Here is a 24372-nt window from a genome sequence, read left to right as displayed (position 1 = left end):
CATTTTGAGCGGTTTACAGCGTGTAGGAACGCGCTGTAAAACGCCCAGGTGTGAACCAGGCCTCAGTGAGATCTGATTCTAACACGCTGTCAGGATCAGTCTCTAAGATTATAGTTAACTGTTCCTAAGTTTGGAGCAGCCTAATAATAACCAACAATTAAAAAAGTTAATTTCACTAAATTAACAGTTAAAATCACTATGACTGCTTGATATAAACTGACAAAAGAAAGGTATAAAAAAATTAAGAAAATAAAAATTATGAATAAATATACTTTTTTATACTATAATTATTATTAAAAAAATAATAATAATCAAAACTTGGGAAAAAAAGTGTTTTCTTTATGTTTTTTCCTCATTTTTAAAATATTTTATTCGAACTAAGTGAGGCGTTAAGTGCACATGTTTGAGATAATTATATAACCCGATCTGTCCTCTAAAAAACAATATATGATATTTGTGGGTACATTTGGAAAGAAAATATATGACTGACGTGGAAGAATCACACAGCAACAATGTAAAAAGTGTGTCAGTCATTTACGAACAGAAACTGAAAACAAGCTCAGTCATGAAGGGGTTAAAGGACTTGTCAATAACCTGTGTTGGGTTTTTATTTACAATGTTACTGTTTATTTGGTGAATGAGTAGTGGTAACAACTACCCCTTACTCATTCACTAAGGGGGGTGGCATCTGGGTGTCAGGGTTGTGGCAAAGAGGCCCTTGTGGTTTGTGCTCATCAACATAGGAAAAAAGTGCTTTGGCAAATCACCTTTCCCATGTTGAGGGCATGTGTTCTGGTATGGTGCAGGAGGGGGGACCAACGCTCGTTCTCCCCCGTTCCTGCTCTGCCAGGATTCTGCTCAGTTCAAGGGTCTGGTATGGGATTTTAGGTTTTTTTTGTATTTTGTTCCCCCCTAAAACTCTTACCAGACCTATAGTGTCTGGTATGAATGTTAGGGGCTCCCATGCTTTTTTTTTTTTTTTGCTTCTGTGGACTTTTTTTTTTTAACGTCACTTTGCTGCAATAAAATGTGTTTGTAATTATCTAACGCTTCCGGTATTAATAGGGATGCACCAATACCAAGTACCGTACTAGGTACAAGTACAAGTGTAAGTACAGATACTTTTCCAGCTCCAAGACTAGGCTAGAGAACAATTCAAAAGCTGAGGTGCTCCAAGATGGAGACTCCCATAGTTTAGAGTTAGGACCGCACTATATGGAGGGGCCTTGACGTGGCTGTGCGGCTTTCACATTCTCTGCAGAAGACGTGTATCCAAACCTCTGCTTTTAACCTTAGTGGCTAAACAGGTTTTTTTGCATGCTGGCTGGTGAGTGTGCCTGGAAACTTTTTGCTGTTTTACTGTTTGAAGCCCTTCCGTGTGCACCTTGCTGTAAAGCTGGTAACGAATTGATGAGTGCGTTTGTCATTTGTTTTTCTTGACTGATTTGGTGCAGTGACGCATGGGGGGTCTCAGCTGCCGTTGTGATGTGCGGGGTCCCTTGTGCGTACCTGTGCCTTTAAGGGAGGTCGGGCTTCCTCCTGACAAACCTGCACCCAATTTAATCTTTTGCCCCATGTGCTCCAAGATGGAGACTCTCACAGTTTAGAGTTAGGATCGCACTATATGGAGGTGCCTTGACGTGGCTGTGCGGCTTTCACATTTTCTGCAGAAGACGTGTATCTAAACCTCTGCTATTAACCTTAGCGGCTAGACAAGTTTTTCTGAAACAATGCAGACTAATAATTTCAGGACCGTGGTGGAGCACCAGAGCCACGTCCCAGCTGCAACCGCTACAACCCGGGTAGTTCTTATAAAAATGCCAAGTATCGGCACTGGTATCTGAAAAGTATCGGTACATCCCTAGAAAATAACCAAAAATTCAGATTCGGACGAATCCGAATAATGAAACAAATTGACTTTCGGAGCTGTACCCCAAAAAACGAAAAATCCAAAACAAATTTACCGGCGCACATGTCTATAATATACGGGGGGTGTTGGACTGGTTACTTTTTGACATTTTAAGACTTTTTTTATTTGATAAAAAGTTAGAAAAGGCCGAGTGAAGGCAGACGATTGGTCAGTATTCTTCTATCTGGGAATAAGAAAGATTAGAGTGATATTAAAGTCCAAAGGTTTCTAAGCTATTTCCAATGTTGATGAAATCACTTACAATGGTTGCTGCTCCTTGATGCTAAAAGGTTTCAGCTTCTTGCAAAATCAGCTGATCCCCTGAGCACCGACCCTGATATCCTGTTGTAGGGTGGCTCCTTTCCAATTGCAGGGTTCTATAGAGCCGCCCTTCTGTGTGCGAGTAAGTTGTGTGTGTCTCCGTGGGTGTCCCTTGCTACGTGATGCCCGCTTCTCCTGCCTCCCTTCTCCACGCCAGAAGATGGACAGTTGCTGGAGACTGTGCTCTGTCCCTTGTGGTCTTGTACTGGAAAGGAACTTCAGGGGAGCCAAGCTGAGAGAGTTGGATCTGTTTGGAAACATGATGACTGTAAGTATTTGGGAAACAATGTAAAGAAATACTTTCTGGGTGATGTATAATTGTTTGATTTGGGTTCATTATTGAAAACAAACATTGTCTAATACTACATATGGAGCTTATAGAGTTCTATATGGAGTTTAATTCTACTTTCAGCTTGGATCTTGGCTCGCTCATATATAGGTAGGATTAGGGTTACACACTGTAGCTGCTTACATAGATACATTGTTTGTGTTTTATAACCATCAGCCTGAGAACCCGATCCTTGCTCAGAGCATACAAATATCTATAACTATCTCCCCCTAGTAATAAATCATGCAAAAACACAATTCTCATGAAGACAATAGTCGGTGCAGCAAAACGTATCCTATGCAATGCTAAAGAAAAACAGCAAAACAGCAACCTCATGTAAAATTGTGTGTATGTACCCGGCCCGTGCTCAGCCATTAAACATGGCCTGTGACACTGACCTCTGGGGGATCTATATTACCAAACTGGAATTTCGGATGTTGAGTGAACAGCGCTGACTGCTCTTACATGTATGTGTTTTATAGATGCAGCAAATCTTTTGGCGTCTTAGCAGTGAAAATGCAACAAGTGATCAGTGACACTTACAGACATATACACCCCTCTACCCTCTGTGTGTCAGCAATTGTAACGTTCCCTTAAAAAATAACCACAGCCTGAGTAGAAAAGCTTGTCCCCTGCCAGAATGCTGCAGAGAGGGACCTTTTCTCTCTGTGGGTAAGGAGTGGTCAATGAAAGTTGACCTTAACGCTGAACTCTGGGCTTTTTGTAAAAAAAAATACCCTTGCAGTACCCCATCCCCAGCCTGCATAGTAAGGGTTAATGTCTCATTAGGTCTAGGGGTAGGAGGACAAGCTGTAATAGTTACACTATTCCTCGCTCCGGCAGGCTTTTGGCGCTCTTATCTCCAATGCTCCGAGTTGCCACCTGTCTGCCTGCCAACTTGTGTCTGCCGGGCTCTCTTCTCACCAATGCTCCGGGTTGTGGGCGAGCCCTCACCATTCCTCATGTACAATGCAGGACTGCGCCCAGGACCGGATTTACCCTCTTACTTTATTTTTTAATGTAATTATTATTACTTATTATTTTCTACTTTTATTTATGTAATTATTTTCCACCTAACTTTATTGCTATCACACAGGAGCTAACAAGTCACTGTGTGATAGCATTTGGAGGTGACAGGTTCTCTTTATTGACCCTGTCACCTCCAATACAGGAGTTCTAGCACAACGCTGTGCTGGAACTCCTGTGACAGGTGAGAGAGGAAGAGCACAGCACAACACAGCTCTCCCCTCTCACTGCGTACACGGAGCGGCAGGGTTACTTTTAAGCCTGCTGCTCTGCTCACCGCTCTCCATACTGAAGATGGCAGCGAGGACGGACCCAGGAGACGGGAGGACGCAGCATGGAGAGAGGTAAGTGCAGGGGAAGGAGGGGGGCGGCGGGGGGGCGGCCCGGCAGTCTAATCACAAGCGTTCTTGGCGACATCGCCGAGAACACTTGTAAAGAAACAAGTGATTTCTCCTATTCTACATTTAGTCCTGCTTGTGCAAAGCAGAGCTAAATATAGAAAGTAAATTACCGCCCGGCGCCCGGAACTCCATGTTCCGGTTGTCGGGTGATTCAAACCTGTGCCGCCACTCTGCTCAGTTCCGCCCCGAGGCCGGGCCTGGGTGGCCTTGCCGGGAATCCGGCCCTGACTGCGCCACTGTATGTGGCAACGTCAAAGTGCAATTGTAAGATGAAGAGAAGAATCTTCCAGGGACCTTATTCCTCTACCACTAGACTTGACAAAACTGTAACGCTTGAGGGTGGAGGAGGTGGGTGTTGGGGGGGGGTGGAGCTTTTTTATCCCGGAGTTCAGCTTTAAGCCATATTAGACGATTTGGGTGCATTTTGTGTTGTGTTTCTTCATTTATATTATTATGGAAAATATTCTGCAATAGGACAGAATGGCTTTCTACTTCCCAAGAAAAACTTCTTACAGAATGACCCCTCCCCAAGGTAATTAGGCAAAAGACATTATAGCTATAATACCTACCAGGTTCCCCGCTCAGTGTGGTGGAAATGTGAGGTGGGAGGAAATATGAAAAGCAGATATCCTATAACTATACAACATAGGCTGTGCATGTGTCACTAGCTGCAAGACTCTGTACAGGTGAGGAGCTTCATAATACCTGTTGGTGTGCATAAGGGGAGGGGAGGGGCGACTACTTAGCGTGCAAAGTAGAGGGGAGCAAAGTCATCCCGAGGATAACAGAATTTAAAATGTATCAAATTGATTTATTTATTTTTGAATTAGAAAACAATGCATCTCTGCCACTTTAAAGAGATTTCCCTCCACTTCCTGTCCTTTCTATATATATAATGAATGTGTGTCCCCTCCTGCCTCCCCTCTCTGGACCTTCACACCAAGTAAGTGCCCAAATATGCCACAGTTTATGTATGCAACAGATACATATACTGTGTGCAACATATACATATGCAGAGCAGGTTCCTGACATTGCTTCTCTAGTTCAATCTATGCTGCTGAAGCAGGATAGAGTTTTTAAAGAAAATTTCATTGTCAAGTTCTATGTATGGCTGCAGCAAAGCTTCCTGTGCTCTCAATACTAGGGATGCACCTATAGATAATATTACAAACAGGATCTGTGCTATGGAACAACAAACCCCTAAGCTGCCATGCTAAAAAACTGTATATAACACCTAAAAAACGTGAATTATAAACATGCCCTGCGCAATAGAGATCAACTACACATGCAATCTAATAATAATCTACATGTGAAATAAATATAGAAATATATAAATACGCAGAATCAGCCTATGGTGAATAAATACATATTAGGTATTTTTCCACTATATATTGTATTTATTCACCATAGGGTGATTCTGCATACTTCTATATTTATTTCACATGTAGATTATTATTAGATTGCATGTGTAGTTGGTCTATAAAATGCATTGCACGTTTATAATTCACTAGGGATGCTACTGCACCGATACCGATACCTGCACAGCCCGTCTGAGACCCCGTACACAGCCATCCTGAGATCCCGTATAGTCCTCCTGAGACTCCGCACAGCTTCCCACCAGGATATTGAATATCCTGTCTCTCTCTACTGGCTGTCTCTCATTGCTCTTTCTCCTGTCTGTCTCTCACTCTATCCCCTGGCTGTCACTCCTGCCTTTCTCTCCTCTCGCTCTCTCCTCTTTCTCTCCTGTCTGTCTCTCTTTGCTCTCTCCCCTAGCTCTCTCTTCTGGCTGCCTCTCCTCTTCTTCTCTCTCTCCCGTCTGTCTCTTCTCGCTCTCTCTCCTGGCTGTCTTTCCTCAATCTTTCTCCTGGCTTTCTCTCTTTGCTCTCTCCCCTGGCTGTCTCTCCCTGCTCTCTCCCCTGGCTGTCTCTCCTCGCTCTCCTCCCTGGATGTCTCTTCTCCCTCAATCCTTGCTGTATCTTTTCGCTCTCTCCCCTGGCTGTCTCTCCTCACTCTCTCCTCTCTCTCTATTCTTGCTGTCTCTCTCCTGGCTTTCTCACCTCATTCTCTTCTCTCTCCCCTTGCTGTCTCTCCTCGTTCTCTCCCCTGGCGGTCTCTCCTCGTTCTCTCTTGTTTTTTCTAAAAAAAGTTGCAGTGTGGTGTTAGACTGTTCGGGATTCGCTTGAAGAAAAGGCAGCAACCCTTTGGGGAGGGGGGCCCAAGAAATTGTTTGCCCAGAGTCCAATCAGTATTAAAGATGGCCCTGGATATAAGTGAGGGAATATCTTCTAATGGGGCGCCAGTTTCAGCGACAACCATAAAAGGGGGGACTTTCCTCACTTTTGAAATATTTCCTCTCATGTTCTATTGTATGTACAGGCAGAGGATGTTGCTACACCCTGGCACCAAGGGCACATGCCCTAGGTCTTCTGCTGAGTGCCCAAGGTCTTCTGCTGAGGCCCCCATGTCTAATGCTGAGTGCCCCATGTCTAATGCTGAGTGCCCCATGTCTAATGCTGAGTGCCCCATGTCTAATGCTGAGTGCCCCATGTCTAATGCAGAGTGCCTCATGTCTTCTCCTGAGTGCTCCATGTCTAATGCTGAGTGCCCCATGTCTAATGCTGAGTGCCCCATGTGTAATGCTGAGTGTCTCGGGTCTAATGCTGAGTGTCTCGGGTCTTCTGAGTGCCACATGTCCAATGCTGATTGTCTCATGTCTTCTGCTGAGTGCCCCATGTCTAATGCTGAGTGCCCATGTCTATTGCTGAGTGCCCCATGTCTAATGCTGAATGCCCCAAGTCTAATGCTGAGTGCCCCATGTCTAATGCTGAGTGCCCCATGTCTAATGCTGAGTGTCTCGGGTCTAATGCTGAGTGTCTCGGGTCTTCTGAGTGCCCCATGTCTAATGCTGAGTGCCCCATGTCTAATGCTGAGTGCCCCATGTCTAATGCTGAGTGCCCCATGTCTAATGCTGAGTCCCACTATGTCTAATGCTGAGTGCCCCATGTCTAATGCTGAGTGCTCCATGTCTAATGCTGAGTGCCCCATGTCTAATGCTGAGTGCTCCATGTCTAATGCTGAGTGCCCCATGTCTAATGCTGAGTGTCTCGGGTCTTCTCCGGAGTACCCCAGGTGTCCTTTGCAATAATTGTTGCCATTAAATATGATCCTGTAGACGAACATATTTCTATTCCTTCCTCCATTAGTATCAGCATTTCTCCCTCCCAGTTATTTAGAACTATGTTATGTAGAGAGTAATCTAGAGAGAATCCGGCATTTATAATCTACTACTTTCTGCACAATGCATACTTCCATTTCACTAAACAAATGAATGTCCATTGATTAATGATGACATATATTATATGCACGTAATGCTTTTGGAACATCGTTTTTATTCAATTATTTATTTAGAAGATTTTTTTTATTAATATGAGTCTATCAAAGGGGCAATGAGAAACAACATCACCTACTAGTTATCATGGTATATAGACCAAACCCTCCAGAACATTTTAGTCTGGGTGCCTGGCTGTCACCGAGATGTTTTATGACTGTAGAAATGTTCCTGCCTACAGGACAGAAGGTGCAATGAAATCTCCCCTATGGGACACAGAAGGCAAAAAAAAAATTACAGGGGGTTGAACCCTTCTCCATTCTATGCAAAACTTAAAAAAAATAAATGTTTTGTTTTAGATAAACTTCACTTTTTTATACTAGAAACCCCTCAACATTTCCTTCTAGTTCTCCGGGTGTTTTTGGACCCCGGAAATGCCCCCTTTGTACCGTGTATGATGAATGAGGGGCTTTGCTTTTCAGACAATGATGCTGGCTGCCCCTCCCCGCCCCCCCAATAAGTAGACAGGAAATTTAATCCTCTGATATCTTACAAATGTGTTTTCTTGCAGGCTCAGGAACAAGAACGTGGAACCGAGTGAACAGCAGCACCTGCGATCAAAGACAAGAGCGACTGGCACTCTCAGACTGTTGGCATCTATAGAGTAAGTGCCTCCCACTACTTACACAGGATGGCATAATGATCTGTCCTCAATCATATGAAAAAAATGGCACATTTATATATTGACTTTATAATAATGTTTATTTGTATTAATCCCCTCATTGCCTTTTCACACTATTACATTGCAGTAATGCCCGTGTTACAAGATATGTTACATGTAATGGTGCGATGCGGCACCGATCATTCAAAATGGCACTCTAACACACTTTGCTGATGGACGTACATTGCCGTGTAGTGCAATGTGCAGGAACACAGTAACATGCATTGGATTGCGCTGCCAGAGATTGTGCTCCCAGCCTCATCCTGTACAGAGATGATCTCAGTGCCAGCAGGTGTTTGGTATCTACCTGCTTGTTATTTTCTTGTGCATTAGTGTAGCCACATTTTTTAATCCAAACAATCAATGCAGAATGACAACGGCTATAGAGGAGTACAACAAATCCCAGCAATAGTACATTATAGCTGGCGGTATTCTATTATTTCTTTACCTATTGATTAATCTATTGATCGGTTCATTAGGCAAGTACATTTATTTCTGTATTATGTCACTGTCTGAGTATGGTAATGGACTCTCTGTGTCCTCAGGTCCCATCCAGAATGAAGGCTCTGGTGACTTTGCTTTTGCTGGGGTGGTTGGGTCAGGTTCGGTGTTGCAGCCCTCAACCTGGATGTAAGTATAATACAAAGGATAAAAAGCAAATAATAATGACTATGGGCAGGGCAGCCATCAGAAATTTTGGGGCCCTTTACACGGCTTTAGGCTAACAGGGGCAACTAATCAAAAGCCGACTAATCGACGTTGACAACATTTTCCATCATCGATTTTACTTGACTTAGTCGATTAGTTGTTGCAGCCCCAATCACATCAGTCTCTGTACAGAGGAGCTTACACTCTAATGTCCCCCAACAGTCACATCCATCTCTGTACAGAGGAACTTATACTCTAATCTCCCCCCTCAGTCACATACTATTATTATACATTTATATAGCTCTGACATATACCGCAGCACTCTACAGAGGAGCTAACACTCTAATGCACAATGGCACCAGCTGTACAAATCCCAGCAATACATTTATAGAACAATACAGAACAGTATATGAATTTGCCTCTAGGCTTAGTGACCCGCTGGACTCTGGAATTAGTGACCCACTGGACGCAGGGATTCGTGACCCGCTGGACTCAGGGCTTAGTGACCCGCTGGACTCAGGGCTTAGTGACCCGCTGGACTCAGGGCTTAGTGACGCACTGGACTCAGGGCTTAGTGACCTGCTGGACTCAGGGCTTAGTGACCCACTGGACTCAGGGCTTAGTGACGCGCTGGATGCAGGACTTAGTCACTATACAAGGGAATTTTCCCACAGCTTAGTGAATGAGGTGACGCTCTATGGATTTCCACCATCCAATCAGGTGCAAGCAAAAATACTGTTTTCTTTGATTGGGTATTCTCTGCAAAGTGGATTTTCACCGCAATCACTAAGCTAAGTGCAAATTCCCTTGTAGTGAACAGCCAATGTAATATGAGGACCTACCTAATCTAACCAATCAATTTCTATCCAATCAGACAGGCTCTTGTATTACATAGTTTTTGTTAGAGCGAAAGGAGATTGTACAATGGGATTGTAACGTGTGTGGTGAGTATGGCAGGAACTCAGACAGAAGAAAAAATATTTTTTGAGGTTACATAGGGGAATGCGAGAACATCTGTCAGCATTTTATTGTAATCTGTTTCCCTGTGGTCCCTCACTTCCTGTCTGGTAAAAAGCTTCACAACAGGAAGTGAGGGGAAATCTCTCTAAGGGAGCCCCGGATAGCAGCGAAACATAACAGGGGTTCTGACCTTTTCCCATTCTATAAGTTCTGGGTATAGATGGACTTTTAGCGATTAATATTAGTTATTATATAACGAAATCACAGAATGACATCAGCAATTCATTACATTACAGAATGTTCCAGCAAATTAGTGACAACGTTGCAGCTTACAGTCTATTTCCTGATGAAGACGTCTTTAGAACAATGGAAGAACATTATATGTATAATCATGGAGTGTGTTTTGTGTTTCTTTCTTCAGCCATCAATATCGCCAGAAGCGGGGAAGCCACGCAGAGTTCTACTTTCATTTATACAAATATAAGTTGTGTTGCTAGCAAGGCCATTGATGGCGGGAAAGATCAGGACTGGTATCATAACTCCTGTACCCACACAAATTATGAATGGGAATCCTGGTGGAGACTGGACCTGCAGCAGAAATACAAAGTGAACATGGTTGTGGTCTATGGCAGGTCGGACTGCTGTAAGGAACGGATGAATGGTCTCGAGGTCCGCGTTGGAGATTCTCCGAACAATCACAACCCAGCGTGAGTACATCAGGGCCAGGACACTGTAAGGTCCGACGTCAATGGACTTTGTGCTTGTGTTGATGGCATCACATGGAGATGCTTCTGAGATTATTTGGAATTCATTGACTGGTGCACGTGACCTGCATTTGACCTTTTTTGAACTTGCAGTTGAACTCCTTCTGATCAGTATTTGACCTGTATTCTCATAGACCTGTCTCAGAGTTTAAAAAAATAATCTGAACAAAAGCCCATCAATATAGGCCCTAAATGTGATAGGCGCTCAGCGCCACCTTGAACCCAAAATAAGCAACAGCACTAGAAGACTGCCCCATTATTGATTGTTAGTGTCCAGTGTGGACCAGTTGCTAGCAACTAATTATGATAGTACACATACTGCCCTGGCTTTGGTTTGCTTGAACGCTTGCCAAACCCAGATTTCTAGCTCTGTTCAGAGAACATCTAAGTGACTAAATCCAGGTCAGTTTTCTTATCACTAGTGGTGAACAGGGGGTTTGGCTAACTCTGAAGGGGCGTGGTTTAATGGGTATGGTTTAATAGTGTGTTTAGTAAGTTTCACTGCAGTCACTCTGCTCAGTGGCGTCACAAGGGGGGTGCGGAGGGTGCGGAGGGTGCGGAGGGTGCGGCCCACACCCGTGTGACACCATTGGAGGGGTGACACCAAAATGACTCACAGTCATTTTGGTGTCACCCCCCTCTGAAAAGTCGGGCGCTCGGTCATGGACCGAACGCCCGACAGTATCAGGAGAGAGGAGGGGACCCGGGGGCATACCTTAGACTCTCCCCTCCTCTCTCTGCCGGCGTCCATGCGGGTGACACTCGGTTACCGCTCCGGGTGTCACCCGGCCTCGGGACGCCCCTGACTCTGCTCATCTCTATTGCCTAGTTATTATACATTTTTGTGTTTTATTAAGCCGCATAGCAGTGTATGTTTTCTATGGGCCCATTTTGTGAATCTCCCCAAGTGAACGGGTTCCATTTTCTGTATCATTGTGTTGGTCTTTGCTTGTCCTTGGCAGGTGCGGTACGATCACCGACTATAATATTACCACCACACCTTTCTGCTGTAATGGGATGGAGGGTCGGTACATCAGCGCGGTGATCCCGGGGCGCAGTGAATACCTGCACCTGTGCGAGGTGGAGGTCTACGGGGAGCCTGCGCCTGAGGAGTATGATATCTGCTAGTAAACCTGAGAAGTACATTGTAGTAGAAATACTTAAATAATAAAATATCATGTCTATAGGGAACATATCCTCAAGACCTCCCTGTACACCTTGTAGTTGTAGTTGTTAAATAATGGATCTAAAAAACAAAAACAAAACTATATTACTCAGAAAAACAAAAACTGGTGTGTTCATGTCTAAGGGGTCTATTTATAAACAATTCACAGAGCTATTCACCCTGCAAATCTCTGTGAACGTTCATTCTGTGCATCATTCCGTCATTATGTCGCCCTGAAGAAGTGACCCCTCGCGTGGCCCCCGAAATGTTGTCTTAATGACACTTGTGACATGTTTCGTCAAACCATTTTGCTGAGTGCTGGTGATCACCGTCTTCTATTATTCTGGAAAATACGGCAGCATCCGTGTAATCACTACGAGTACCACGACTGTTGATCGCGGTCCAAGCGCTGTAAGAGGTGCAGGTCACACATCACAATACTTATGACCCCTTACACAATGTCTAAGGGGTCTATTTATAAACAATTCACTAGGGATGCACAGATACTTTTGGGTCTCCAAGTACTGGTCCGCGGGCCAACTCCAGCCCACGAGCCGGTATTATGTTGCCCGCAGCCAGCTGACATGTCAGGCACGCGATCGCAGACCGCGTACCTGACTTGCGGGAGCAGCTAAACGGTCTGCATCTGTGGCGGTTGGTTCCTTCGGTCGGATCTCTGACAGTTCTGAGCTCTGGCCGAAAGAAAAGGATGTATTAGTGAGGTCTGCGGACCTCACTAATCACCCCTAGATCACCAGGGATCGATCCTCCTCACAGCCTCCCCCCTGCAAAGCCGTGAACAGGTGAGGGGGCTGATTATTATTTTGTGTGTAGGGGGTGTGGTTAATAAGGGGGGAGTGTACACTGTACGTTCCGCCACAAAGTGCCTATATGACTGGCCATGTACACTGTATGTGACCAGTTATTTGGTAGCGGCTGATTCTAAGCGGTTACCAGTCATTAATGGATGGGTCAGTATTGAGGAATTAATTAATGAAACAGTTTGTAAAAGCTTATTTCTTTCATGAATGAAAGAATGAAGCCGTTACATACAAATACCTGATCGCTAAATAGTGATCCGGTATTTGACAGCTGAAGATAGCAGAGAGGGAGCAGAGTGAATCACCTCTCTGCTATTCGTTTTGACAGCTCGATAGACTTGCCTGATGTTTATGAAGCTTTGTGATACATTTCAGGCACAGGGATGTTACAATGTATCTCTGTGCCTGAAATGTATCACTTCTGATCGTCTGAGCACAATCAGAAACCTTTAGTGAGATTCTGGGAGGGACAAACACCGGAGCCATCGTCTGATCACTCCGGTGTTTGTAAATAACTGGGGACACATAGCGCTATGTGTCCCCAGTTATGAATGAACAGTCTGTGATTTGCATCTCCTCCTGTTCATTCAAGATTTCCTCAATGGGGAGGAGCAGTCACTATAGGCTCCTCCCCATTCAGAACCTGCTGATAGTAAATATTGTACTATCAGTGTCTGAATGGGGAGGAGCCTCTGTACTGAGTGCTCTCCATTCATTGAGTGCTGAGGCTGCAGTAAAAGAGGATTTGGTGTCCTCAATTTCTTTTCTATTTTTAAAGGGAAATGTCAGGGGTCTGTTTGGACCCCTAATATTTCCCTGAAGCCCCCACCAGCGGTAGAAAATAAATAATAAAAAAAATAAAAATGAAAAAGTATAAAAAAAAAAAATGTTAAAAATTATTTAAAAAAAGAGAAAACTGCCCCCCTCCTCGCCCCACACACACACATATTATTAGACATGTGCAAAGACTAAAAATTTATTTCAGATGAAATGAACGGAAACTAAAAACGTTTTCATTCGTTTCTTCAAACAAAACAAATTTTTATTTTATTTTGGCGTGTTCTGGAGGCGGGGCGCATGACGTCATATAACACCGCATGTGTTGGGCGCCGCCATCTTGGTGTATATCTAGGAATATACCAAGATGGTGGGGCCAATATCGGCGTGTGACTTCACCTGACGCCACGCACGCCTTATTTGATAAGAATACTTATATTGTGACTACAAGTTTAATACCTTTGAATAAAAGTTTTATTTTTATCATACTTTTTAATATGTTTCTTTGCGGCTTAACAACATTGAAGTTTTTAAATAGTGCGGATATTGAGGGAAATGGGTGTGGTTACTGGGGTGTGGCCACTAAAGGGTGTGGTCACTGAGGGGTGTGGTCACTGAGGGGCGCTGTTTTCTCGCACAGGGCGCCTAAAGGCCTAATGCCGGCCCTGGGGTCACCTACCACACTATAGCACCATTTGCAAAGAGCAGAGAACTGTCAACTCTCCTAAAACTATTTCATACAGACATATGTCTGCTGGGAACCCGTCCTTTTATAGTGAGGGACTGGCACATACAAAGCCCATATTATTGGCCCTTCTAAGCAGGGGCGTAACTAGAAATCACAGGGCCCCATAGCAAAATTTTGTATGGGGCCCCGTGATTTCTAGTTATACCCCTTGCAGAGCCCACCTGAAGGGGAACTTGCAGAGCCCACCATAGACTCTCTATGGTGGGCTATGCAGGGTCACCCTCAGGTGGGCTGGTCGCACACCTTACCTGTCCGCCTCCTCTTCCTCCAGGTCGCTGATGGACCCCGCCACCTCCTCGGTCGCCGGGCCCGCCTCCTCCTCGGTCGCCGGGCCCGCCTCCTTCTTCGTCACCGGGCCCAGCTTCCTCCCCTGTTGCCGACCACGGGCCCCGCCTCCTCCTCCACTGCCTCTGCTGGCTCTCATTGACTCTGTGGAGAGGAACGCGCTGCTGCACAGATTACTGTCAGTGATCTGAACAGCGGCGTGTTCGTCTTCAGCCGCCAGTGAAAGCCACCAGCAGAGGATCCCATAGCGACCCAGGCGGCTTGCACGACATCTGGCCGGGCCCCACTGTGCCCCGGGCCCCATAGCGGCCGCCTGGATCGCTATGGTGATTGTTACGCCACTGCTTCTAAGCCACCTAAACCAAGTACAAATGTCACATGAGACATTATGATTACAAAGAATTCAGGATTTCAAATGTTTGCATCAAAATTCCAGAACTGCGCACCTCAATCACTCAGGGCTCACCTCGGTCTCATAGAACCCAAAGCTCATCCCTAATTGTAATATTTTAGCATTCATTTGTGCTGTATTGGTTTAATGTTCAATAACCAGTCACGACTCATTCATGTTTTGTTGCTACCATTGAATGTCACAGTTTCTATTTATTAGAAAGTCCTTTTTTTTAAATATATTATAGTTTTATAGGCAGCACAGTGGCTTAGTGATCGGCACTTCTACTTTACAGCACTGGGGTCCTCAGTCAGGACACTATCTACATGGAGTCTGCATGCTCACACTCTGCTAACGTGGGTTTCCTCCCACACTCCAAAGACATGCTGGAAGGTTAATTGGCTCCTGTCTATAAAAAGAGTTCTCGTATATGTTTCTGTGAGATTGTAATCACCTTGATGGCAGAGACTGATGTGAATGTACAATATATAGAGCACTACATGAATTGTTGGCGCTATATAAATGTCTGTAATACTAATAATCATATAGATGTGTGAATATCTAATTTTTTTGGTAACTTATTCAGTTACTCTTTCTTATGCCATTGTTTGAATGTTCAGCCACCAGAACTGTATAACTTTTGGCCTTGTGACTCCTTTTGTGTTCTCAAGAAAAGCCAGTTAACTGGTATTAACCCGTAACAACCAGTGCAATAAAATTGAGGACTTCAGTGGCCAGACTGCGCTGTTGGGTGGTGTTGATTCTGACCAGCAGAACTTCATATTTGTAGTTATACATTATCCTAAGGAACATATTGGCGGAACAATGGCATAAACCCCTGAAATGATTAACTCATACCTCCCAACAGTCCTGGATTCTACTGGGCTGTCCTAGGATTTTAACAAAATGTCCCGCTGCTGGCTGGGTGCTGGAGCGCTGATTCCTGCACTTGACTTTGGCTCCTTTGCTGCTCTGTCAGACAGAGTAATCTCCAGCCCGATATGAGCATTATAGTTCCAGCAGAGGGAGACAGTGGCCTGGGATGGAGAATGTGGACAGTTAAGTCAGTGCTGGAGTGTTGGACCGGTAACATTCTGATTGGAATTAGATAAGTCTGCCTGGATGCCGGTAATTGGTTGGAATTGTTTCTATCTGTGACCTAGCTAGATTTATGTCAGATCTTTCCTCACTCATCTATACGTAGGATTATGGGTAGATACTGTAGCTGTCTGAATAAATACATTGTTATTGTTACCTAGCCATTAACCTGAAACCCTATGCGTGCTCTGAGCACGGAAATGACTGCAGATAATAAAATACTAATAAAATACGCAAAAAATACAATTTCCATAAAGACAGCAGCAAAATATGTCCTAAGCTATGTTATGTAACCTGTAGTCGTGCTATTAAAGCTGTTTACCTTAGTAACAGCCATCATTGATTATTTCTGCTTTGCATTAATTTGCACGACCAATATGATCCCCTTCAATAATGTTACACATCACCAGTGCAAATAGCAGTACATAGGTTATGTAATAAGAAACATTAAACAACAGGATACTGACCACATACCAGGCCCCTGACAATGCCTTAAAACTCCTAATTTAGAAATGTACCAAGTATGACCAAATACACTGGACCTGCCACTGGTCATCTGGTATTCTCCTGGTCTGAGTACACCCGTAACATATCAATGGCCATGAAGGACCTCACCCTCATAGCTTTTTACCAAAACCACACTTCACCATCTCCTAGCACAAGAATGAAAAAGGACAATATACCAATATATAGCAGCTAGCGCTCCCTACACAGACAGTCAACTCTTTATAAACTACTGTACATACTTACAAACCTTCAATTTTGTAGCCAACACCATAGCACATACCAAAGTCCCCATTACTGGCCCTTCTAAGTCAGCTGACCTAAGGAAAGGCAGTTCATGATGGTTACAAAATATTGGTCCTTTATATTGTTGGCTACTGGAGACAGGTGTTGATTTTACTCTGGTGGTTATGGACCCTGTTCACTGGTTGCTAGGTCTCCCTTTCTCACACATGCTCAGACACTCTACCATACCAGCCAACCATGTGTTAAGAGTCGAGTGCCGTCTGTGCATGCGCCAACGGCACGTAGCCTCACGAACCAGAACGCGGACGGCACGATTCAGCAAGGCGGGAAAGCGCCAAGGAGGCGCACAGGAAGTGACCTAAACCTCAATTATCACTTCCCCTATATAAGCCCAGCCTGAACACTGCCAAATTACTGGAATATCTTCAGTCTCTCCTTGTTCCTGTGCTGTGTGATATCTGTTTGGACTTGTTGTGACCCGGAACCCTTGTGACTACTCTTGCCTGCTTCCTGCCCTTGACTTAGGATTCGTATATTGACCATTCTTCTGCCTTGCTCTATTGTACTTTGCTGCCTGATTGGATCTGACACCGGCTTGGAACTTGACCATTCTTCTGCTTTGCCCATTTGTACTTCTTTGCCAGATTGTACTGGACCCCGGCTCAGACTTCGGATTTAGGTTTGCACGGTGCTCCACACCACCGGCACTCGTGCCACTCGGTGTCCGCCAAGTCTCTGTATCCATCCCCAGAGGCCTCAAGACCCGAGGTGCAAGGGAGGACTCCTCACTACTACAGTCTCACCCCAGGTAACGTGACACATGTCCTGACTGCCGCTAGATGTCCCATCTCCCTGAAATGGAAACAATAATGATAATAATAATAATAATAATAATAATACAAATAATGGAACCCTTACCACCCTTCAGCGTTGATCTCTATAGACTCATCCATAACATTTTCAATATGGAATACCTAATGACACGCATACGTAACACTTTACCTACTTCTGAGAAAATGTGGTCCTCCTGGCAGCTTATGGATTCCTCTATGCAATGTATTTCCTCTATCATCCCTCTGTATCTTTGCAGGATCTGGGATGGGATCTGGCTGGATGGAGGGAAGGCTGGGATCTCTCCTTTTCCTTCTCTTCCTTTCTATCCTACATTTGTTTCCTTTTGCTCTGTAACTTACTCTTCTTTACAATGTTATTTGCCTTTCATATATTTTCTCATGTTTGAGATGTTGTATCTTTATCTTCTGATGTTGTGTAAGACTACGATATAAATGTTTGGAACAATGTGGATTTGCACTATGGTACGCTTTGTATCCTATTTCTAGAATTCAAAACTTTTGCTTTGCTGACTTCTATGTTATACTTCTTGTAAACTGATTAATAAAAAGAAAGTAAAGAAATACTTTGCTGGACAATGTGTGTTTGTCTGATCTGGATTTATTATTACAACAAAGATTGAGAATGTGATAATAATTATTATTATTATATAGGATTTATATAGCGCCAACAGTTTATGCAGCGCTTTACAATATAGGAAGACATTACAATACAATTCAAAACAAGATGGTAAAAGGAGGGCCCTGCCCCTGAGGGCTTACAATCTAAAAGGAAGGGAGAAGTGATACATGAGGAGGTAGCTGTGTGGGGATGAATTGTTTGAGAACGTGATGGTTCAGTGGTTAGGTTGAGGTGGGATAGGCTTCCCAGAAGAGATGAGTCTTTAGGGAACGCTTAAAAGCAGTTAAGGTGGGAGAATGATGGACAGGTTGGGGTAAAGAGTTCCAGAGGATGGGAGAGACTCTAGAGAAGTCCTAGAGGCGAGTATGGGAGGAGTCGACAAGGGAGCTGGAAAGCAGGAGGTCTTGGGAAGAGCGGAGCGGACGGTTAGGGTGATACTTTGAGACGAGGTCTGAGATATAGCCGGGGCCAGAGTTGTGGATGGTTTTATAAGTGACTGTTAATATTTAGAATTTTATCCTCTGGGCGAGTGGAAGCCAGTTCAGGGATTGACAGATGGGGGTTGCAGACACCGAGCGGTTGGTTAGGTGGATGAGTCTAGCAGCTGCATTCATGATAGACTGAAGGGGGGATAGCCTGTGTAGAGGTCAGCCAATGGGGAGTGAGTTGCATTAGTCAAGACGAGATATAACAAGGGAGTGGATGAGTAATTTTGCGGTTTAATTGGTTTGGAAGGGGCGTATTTTGGAGATGTTACGAAGGTGAAGGCGGCAGGATTTGGATAGCGATTGGATGTGGGGAAGAGAGGTGAGGTCCGAGTTAAGGATGACACCTAGGACCTTGGCATGGGGGGAGGGGTGGATAGTTGTGTTACCAATCTCAACCGAAATGTTGGGGGAGGGTGCACGGGCGGGAGGAAATATCATGAGCTCAGTTTTTGAAAGATTGAGTTTTAATGTCAGCTTGGATCTTGGCTCGCTCATCTATAGGTAGGATTAGGGTTAGATACTGTAACTGTTTACATAAATACATTGTTTGTGTTATATAACCATCAGCCTGAGATAGTGATCCTTGCTCAGAACATACAAATATCTATCCCTAGCATTAAATAATGCAAAAATAAAATTTTTCATAAAGACAATAGTCGGTGCAGCAAAATCTATCCCATGGAAAGCTAACAATAAAACAAGAAATGTTATCAAACCAATCTTATGTAACATGGTGTCTATGTACCCGGCCCATGCTCAGCTTATAAACAAGTCCTGTGACGCTGACCTCTGGGGGTTGTCTATCACCAAACTGGCAATTCGGATGTTGTGTGAACAGCGCCGACTGGTCAAACACATGTGTGTCAGCTGTCTTTAATAGGGCAGTTACCCCGGGCCCAGTCATTGTAGTGGGGTCCAAAACAGCTGCCCCTTGAGCTTGCAAAAGATATACTAGAGTTGCCACCTGTCTGAGATTCATCTGGACAGTCCGGGTTTTGAATGCTGTGTTTGGATTTCATGGCTGAAACCCGGACACAAGATGTGAAGCAGACAGGTGCAACCTCCGGGCCCTGGTGTTCCTGGTTGTAAACAGCCACGCTCCCTACACAGGATGGGTCCCCCAAACATGTTCTCATGGATTAAATTTTGACAGTTTTCCAATCAAAAACTTCATCAACTGCGCATCACAATATGTGATTTATGGTATCCTTTGCCCATGTGGGAAATTATACATTGGGCGCACCATTAGAACACTCAGGGTAAGATTCGGAGAACATAAGAGGAATATTCTCAAAAAAGTAGACGACCATTCCATACCCAGGCATTTCTTAGAAGTACATAAGTCCAACCCCACTGGTTTGAAAGTATTTGGGATTGAAGTGATCCCAGAAAACCTTGATGAAGGGATAAGGTTCAAGAGACTTTGTCATAGAGAATCCTTTTGGATCTATTCTCTGAATAGTCTATATCCCAATGGTTTGAATGAAGGTCTAGAACTAGCAACATCACTCTGATTAATTTAGATTGGCTCTATGTCCCTCTTTTCTGCCAACTGCCCTAACAGTACTGCTAGGTCAAACCTTTCCTACACAATAAGCATGCATTATAGTATAAACCTCTGGGGTATATCCAATATGCAATTTCTCACACTATGACCAGTATCTATTGGGTATTCATATAGCGCAATAGCATTTGCACATTCATGGATCAGTACAACCAGTTCAAGTCTTCCACACACATCCGTTATGGATATGTGTTCGTGTATACTGAGATATCTATATACCTTCCTGTCCACTACTAATGGGGCGACTGCAAACTGATCCTACTCTATATGGATACCAGTTGGTGCCAGAAAATTAGTCAGCCAGCCCCTGCAGTCCACCCCCAATAGTTGGATCAGCCCATCTACCCTCCTCCACACACAGGCTCGCTGCCATCCCTGTGTTCCCCACTCCATAGAGTGTAGACCAACACTAACACAAAATTCAATTGATAAATTAACCACTGCGAGATGCTCTTAGTTGTATCATGGCAGATTGTAATTCTTTCATACATAGGGTTGTCCCCTCATCTACAGCGTATATTAATTACCTTTAGAAGCACTTTTTAACTAATTTTTCATTGAGAAGATTTCTGTAACTCTTAATACATATTTTAATACATATTTTAATATACGTAAATTATTTATACTGTACATGTATGTCTTGTCATGCAATTTAAATGCATGGTCATGCATTGCACTAGAAATCACTGTGATATGGGTCTCGAGTGGACCCGCGTGTTGTGTGCGCATAAGTGTACATATATATATGGGTGTACTCAGAATGCTGGCTCAGCTATCCACATATATATAGCAATAGCTAGCACCTGACCCCCACTTTAAGTAGCCGATAATGATTGACCCTTCATGATTGTATATTTTATCACTGATTTGTCAGCTTCTTAAACAATCACTTGTAATCATGTGTTTTTCCAATTCATCGTAGTTGTTTAATTCAATGTAGCATAATTATGATTAATTAAGATCGTCACTCCATGACCTCAACCCCTCGACCGAAAGAATAACTATGCGTGATGGCTAGAGTTGTACCCTTTATCGGACTCGTATATTTAGAGGCTGTCCTTTTTCCCCCTCTCTTATCTCAAACAAACCCCCCCCCCTTACCCTCCCCTTGTGACTCATATATGCCCGTCATATTGGACATAGATATACAACCATTGGATGTCAGTTCCTAAGAGTCATAGAGACCTGCACTAACATGTGAGGTCTTGGACTGGCCGGACGGCTACACGCCCATTTAATTGCACTCGCCATTCAGCTTGATCTATCATGATCCAGCTGAACTAAATCTAATTTGCATATTCTTGTGATTGGTCCATCCCCCTATATTAAGGGGATAATGAGATAGTTGAGGTCATGTTCTGAGGAAGGGGGCGTGACCCCGGAAACGCGTCAACGACGCCACATTCCAATGCACACAGACAGATTGCAGTCTTATAGCTGCTGTTTCTGTGAAATCATCCTTACGAGCTGTTTTTTTTACCTACCATTGTGAGTACCATTGCAATTTTACTTTTATGTCTTAAAAATAAAAATAATCTGCAATAGGTCGGCGCCCTTCTTTTTGTATGAAATTTTGACAGTTTATACTTTGGGCCATTTATCAAGTTCATACCATGTTTTTTAGTGGTCGTCTCTCCTCTCTCTCCTGCCTGTCTCTCTTCACTCTCTCTCCTGGCTGTCTCTCCTTGCTCTCTCTCCATGTTGTCTCTCCGCTCTCTCTCTCCTGGCTGTCTCTCCTCGCTCTCTCTCCTGGTTGTCTCTCCTCTCTCTCCTGGTTGTGTCTCCTCGCTCTCTCCTGTATATTCTCCCAAACAAATTGCCACACAGTGCTAGAGTGTTCGGATTTTACTTTAATTACTACCTGTGAGAGACTTACCTTTGGATGCTCTGTGAGTATATGCATGCCTGAAGAGCTGTGAATACCCACTGTGCTTGTGCCTAGCATGGGAAATAGCCTGTTTTCCCAGGTGAAGATTACGTTTTGGAGAAAGCTGGAGAACAGGCTATGAGTTTACTCACAGTTATGGATGTTGATTCAATGAAAGCCGGCAAAGACTTTGCATATAGTGGCTACAAGCTTGTTGCATGGCTCACACATGTGGACATTGCCTTTATACACACAGTACTTTAGGTTTGCCCATATAATGGATGAACTATGTATTGGCTGCATATATGTTCTTAAAGAAGTTATGTGCTGCAACCTAAAGAAAAACAAGACACACCTGTAACAGCAACACCATCTTATTGCACCTAAAGGAAATATCTGACGTGTATATAAGAAACGATTATGTTACCGCCAAACAAAGAAAGAAAATTAGGCTTCATACAATATTGGCATTCCCTAAGTGTCTTCTACACTATATTGCCAAAAGTATTGGGGCGCCTTTACACGCACATGAACTTTAATGGCATCCCAGTCTTAGTCCGTAGGGTTCAGTATTGGGTTGGCTCCGCCCTTTGCTGCTATAACAGCTTCAACTCTTCTGGGAAGGCGTCCACAAGGTGTAGGAGTGTGTCTATGGGAATGTTGGACCATTTGTCAGGTACTGATGTTGGGGGAGAAGGCCGGGCTCGCAGTCTCCGCTCTAATTCATCCCAAAGGTGTTCTATGGGGTTGAGGTCAGGACTCTGTGTGGTCAGTCAAGTTCCTCCCCCCCAAACTCCCCCACCCATGTCTTTATGGACCTTGCTTTGTGTACTGGTGCGCAGTCATATTGGAACAGGAAGGGGCCATCCCCAAACTGTTTCCACAAAGTTGGGAGCATGAAATTGTACAAAATGTCTTGGTGTGCTGATACCTTAAGAGTTCCCTTCACTGGAACTAAGGGGCCAAGCCTAACCCCTGAAAAACAACGCCCCCCCATAATCACCCCTCCACCAAACTTTACACTTGGCACAATGCAGTCAGGCAAGTACCGTTCTCCTGGCAACCGCCAAACCCAGACACGGCATCCCACGCTTTGCATTGCACTTGGTGATGTGCGGCTTGGATGCAGCTGCTCGGCCATGGAAACCCATTCCATGAAGCTCTCTACGCACTGTTGTTGTACCAATCTGAAGGCCACATGGAGTTTGGAGGTCTGTAGCTATTGACTCTGCAGACAGTTGGCGACTTCTGCGCACTGTGCGCTTCAGCATGCGCTGACCCCGCTCTGTCATTTTACGTGGCCTACCACTCCGTGGCTGTGTTGCTGTTGTTCCCAGTTGCTTCCACTTTGTTATAATCCCAGTAACAGTTGACGGAATATTTAGTAGCCAGGAAATGTCACGGAACATCTGACTCCAATCATTTGAAGGGGTGTCCCAATATTTTTGGCAACATAGTGTATTTTTGCATGGAGTATTACATTGAAACTGCAGGTATACCTGAAATCCTTAATATGAACATGATGATCAGCTCTATACCTGATCATCTTGTTCATATTAAGGATTTCAGCAATACAGCAATACATGGATACATTTCTACAAAAAAAGTTTTCATCTGATCATTGCCAATGACTATATGACATTCGGATTATGACTAAACTCTAACTGAACAAATTTCTCAAATCATGGCCAAATTAAGATCTAAAGATATTTGAGTGCAGAAAAAGTTTCTTAGGAGTGCGGGAAAATGTTTCAAATATTTATTTATTTATAGAACAACGGGATAGACACGTGCAATAGTTACATAGTCAGGTTGAAAAAAGACACATGTTCATCTAGTTCAACCTGTAAGAGGTTCTATCTTTTATTAAGCATGTCTTATGAGGGCAAATATCAGGATCAGACATTTTTGTTTTTTTGTATGGGGGATATAGATTCCTGTTTTATTTATATATCAGTCATGGTGAACAATAAATAGAAATGCATTTTAAGAATTTTGTGTATAAGGAAAGTTTTCTGCCCCGGGATCTCCACTAGGAGGGTATTTGTAGCTTTTGTTTTTAGATATTTGAAGGAGATATTTGAGGTTTTATCTCCCACTAACTGCCCTCCGTTCTATAAACAGTTGAAGCTGTAACAGTTACCTTATTCCTGGCCCCGGCAGAATTTTGGCGTTCCTCTCTCCGACGCCCTGGCCCTCGCCATTCCTCATGTAAAATGCAGGACCGCGCCATTGTATGTGACAACGTCAAAATGCGATTGCCAAATGGAGCACTGAAAAGAAAAATCTTTGAGGAACCTTATTCCTCTACCCCTAAACTTGGCAAGCATTTAACCCTTGGGGCGGGTGTTGGGGGGATGGGGCTTTTTTTTTGCCGGAGTTCAGCTTTAAGCGATATTAGACGCTTCGGGTGCATTTTGTTTTGTGTTTATTTATTTATATTATTATGGCAAATTTTCTGCAATAGGACAGTACGGCTCTCTATTTCCTGAAAAACACTTCTTACAGAATAACTTCTCTCTCTCCCCCCCCCCCC

At 44.0% G+C, this 24372-nt stretch overlaps 1 protein-coding gene across 1 annotated transcript in view; it reads left to right on the top strand.

The window, feature by feature from the left end:
* Window positions 1–7887: 7887 nt before the first annotated feature.
* LOC108798053 overlaps window positions 7888–24372 on the top strand; it is a gene marked incomplete at its 5' end in the record, with an annotated part of 24709 nt that continues 8224 nt past the window's right edge. Inside the window, 5 exons of the mRNA XM_018569762.1 lie at window positions 7888–7965; window positions 8583–8667; window positions 10143–10352; window positions 11372–11512; window positions 20675–20685. Of these exons, the coding sequence (XP_018425264.1) occupies window positions 7888–7965; window positions 8583–8667; window positions 10143–10352; window positions 11372–11512; window positions 20675–20685 (525 nt within the window). The remainder of the gene's footprint in view (window positions 7966–8582; window positions 8668–10142; window positions 10353–11371; window positions 11513–20674; window positions 20686–24372) is intronic.

This window comes from Nanorana parkeri, unplaced genomic scaffold (assembly GCF_000935625.1).
Source record: "Nanorana parkeri isolate BGI_ZX_2015 unplaced genomic scaffold, ASM93562v1 scaffold1390, whole genome shotgun sequence".
NCBI lineage: Eukaryota > Metazoa > Chordata > Amphibia > Anura > Dicroglossidae > Nanorana > Nanorana parkeri.
This window is presented reverse-complemented; position numbering and strand designations above follow the sequence as displayed.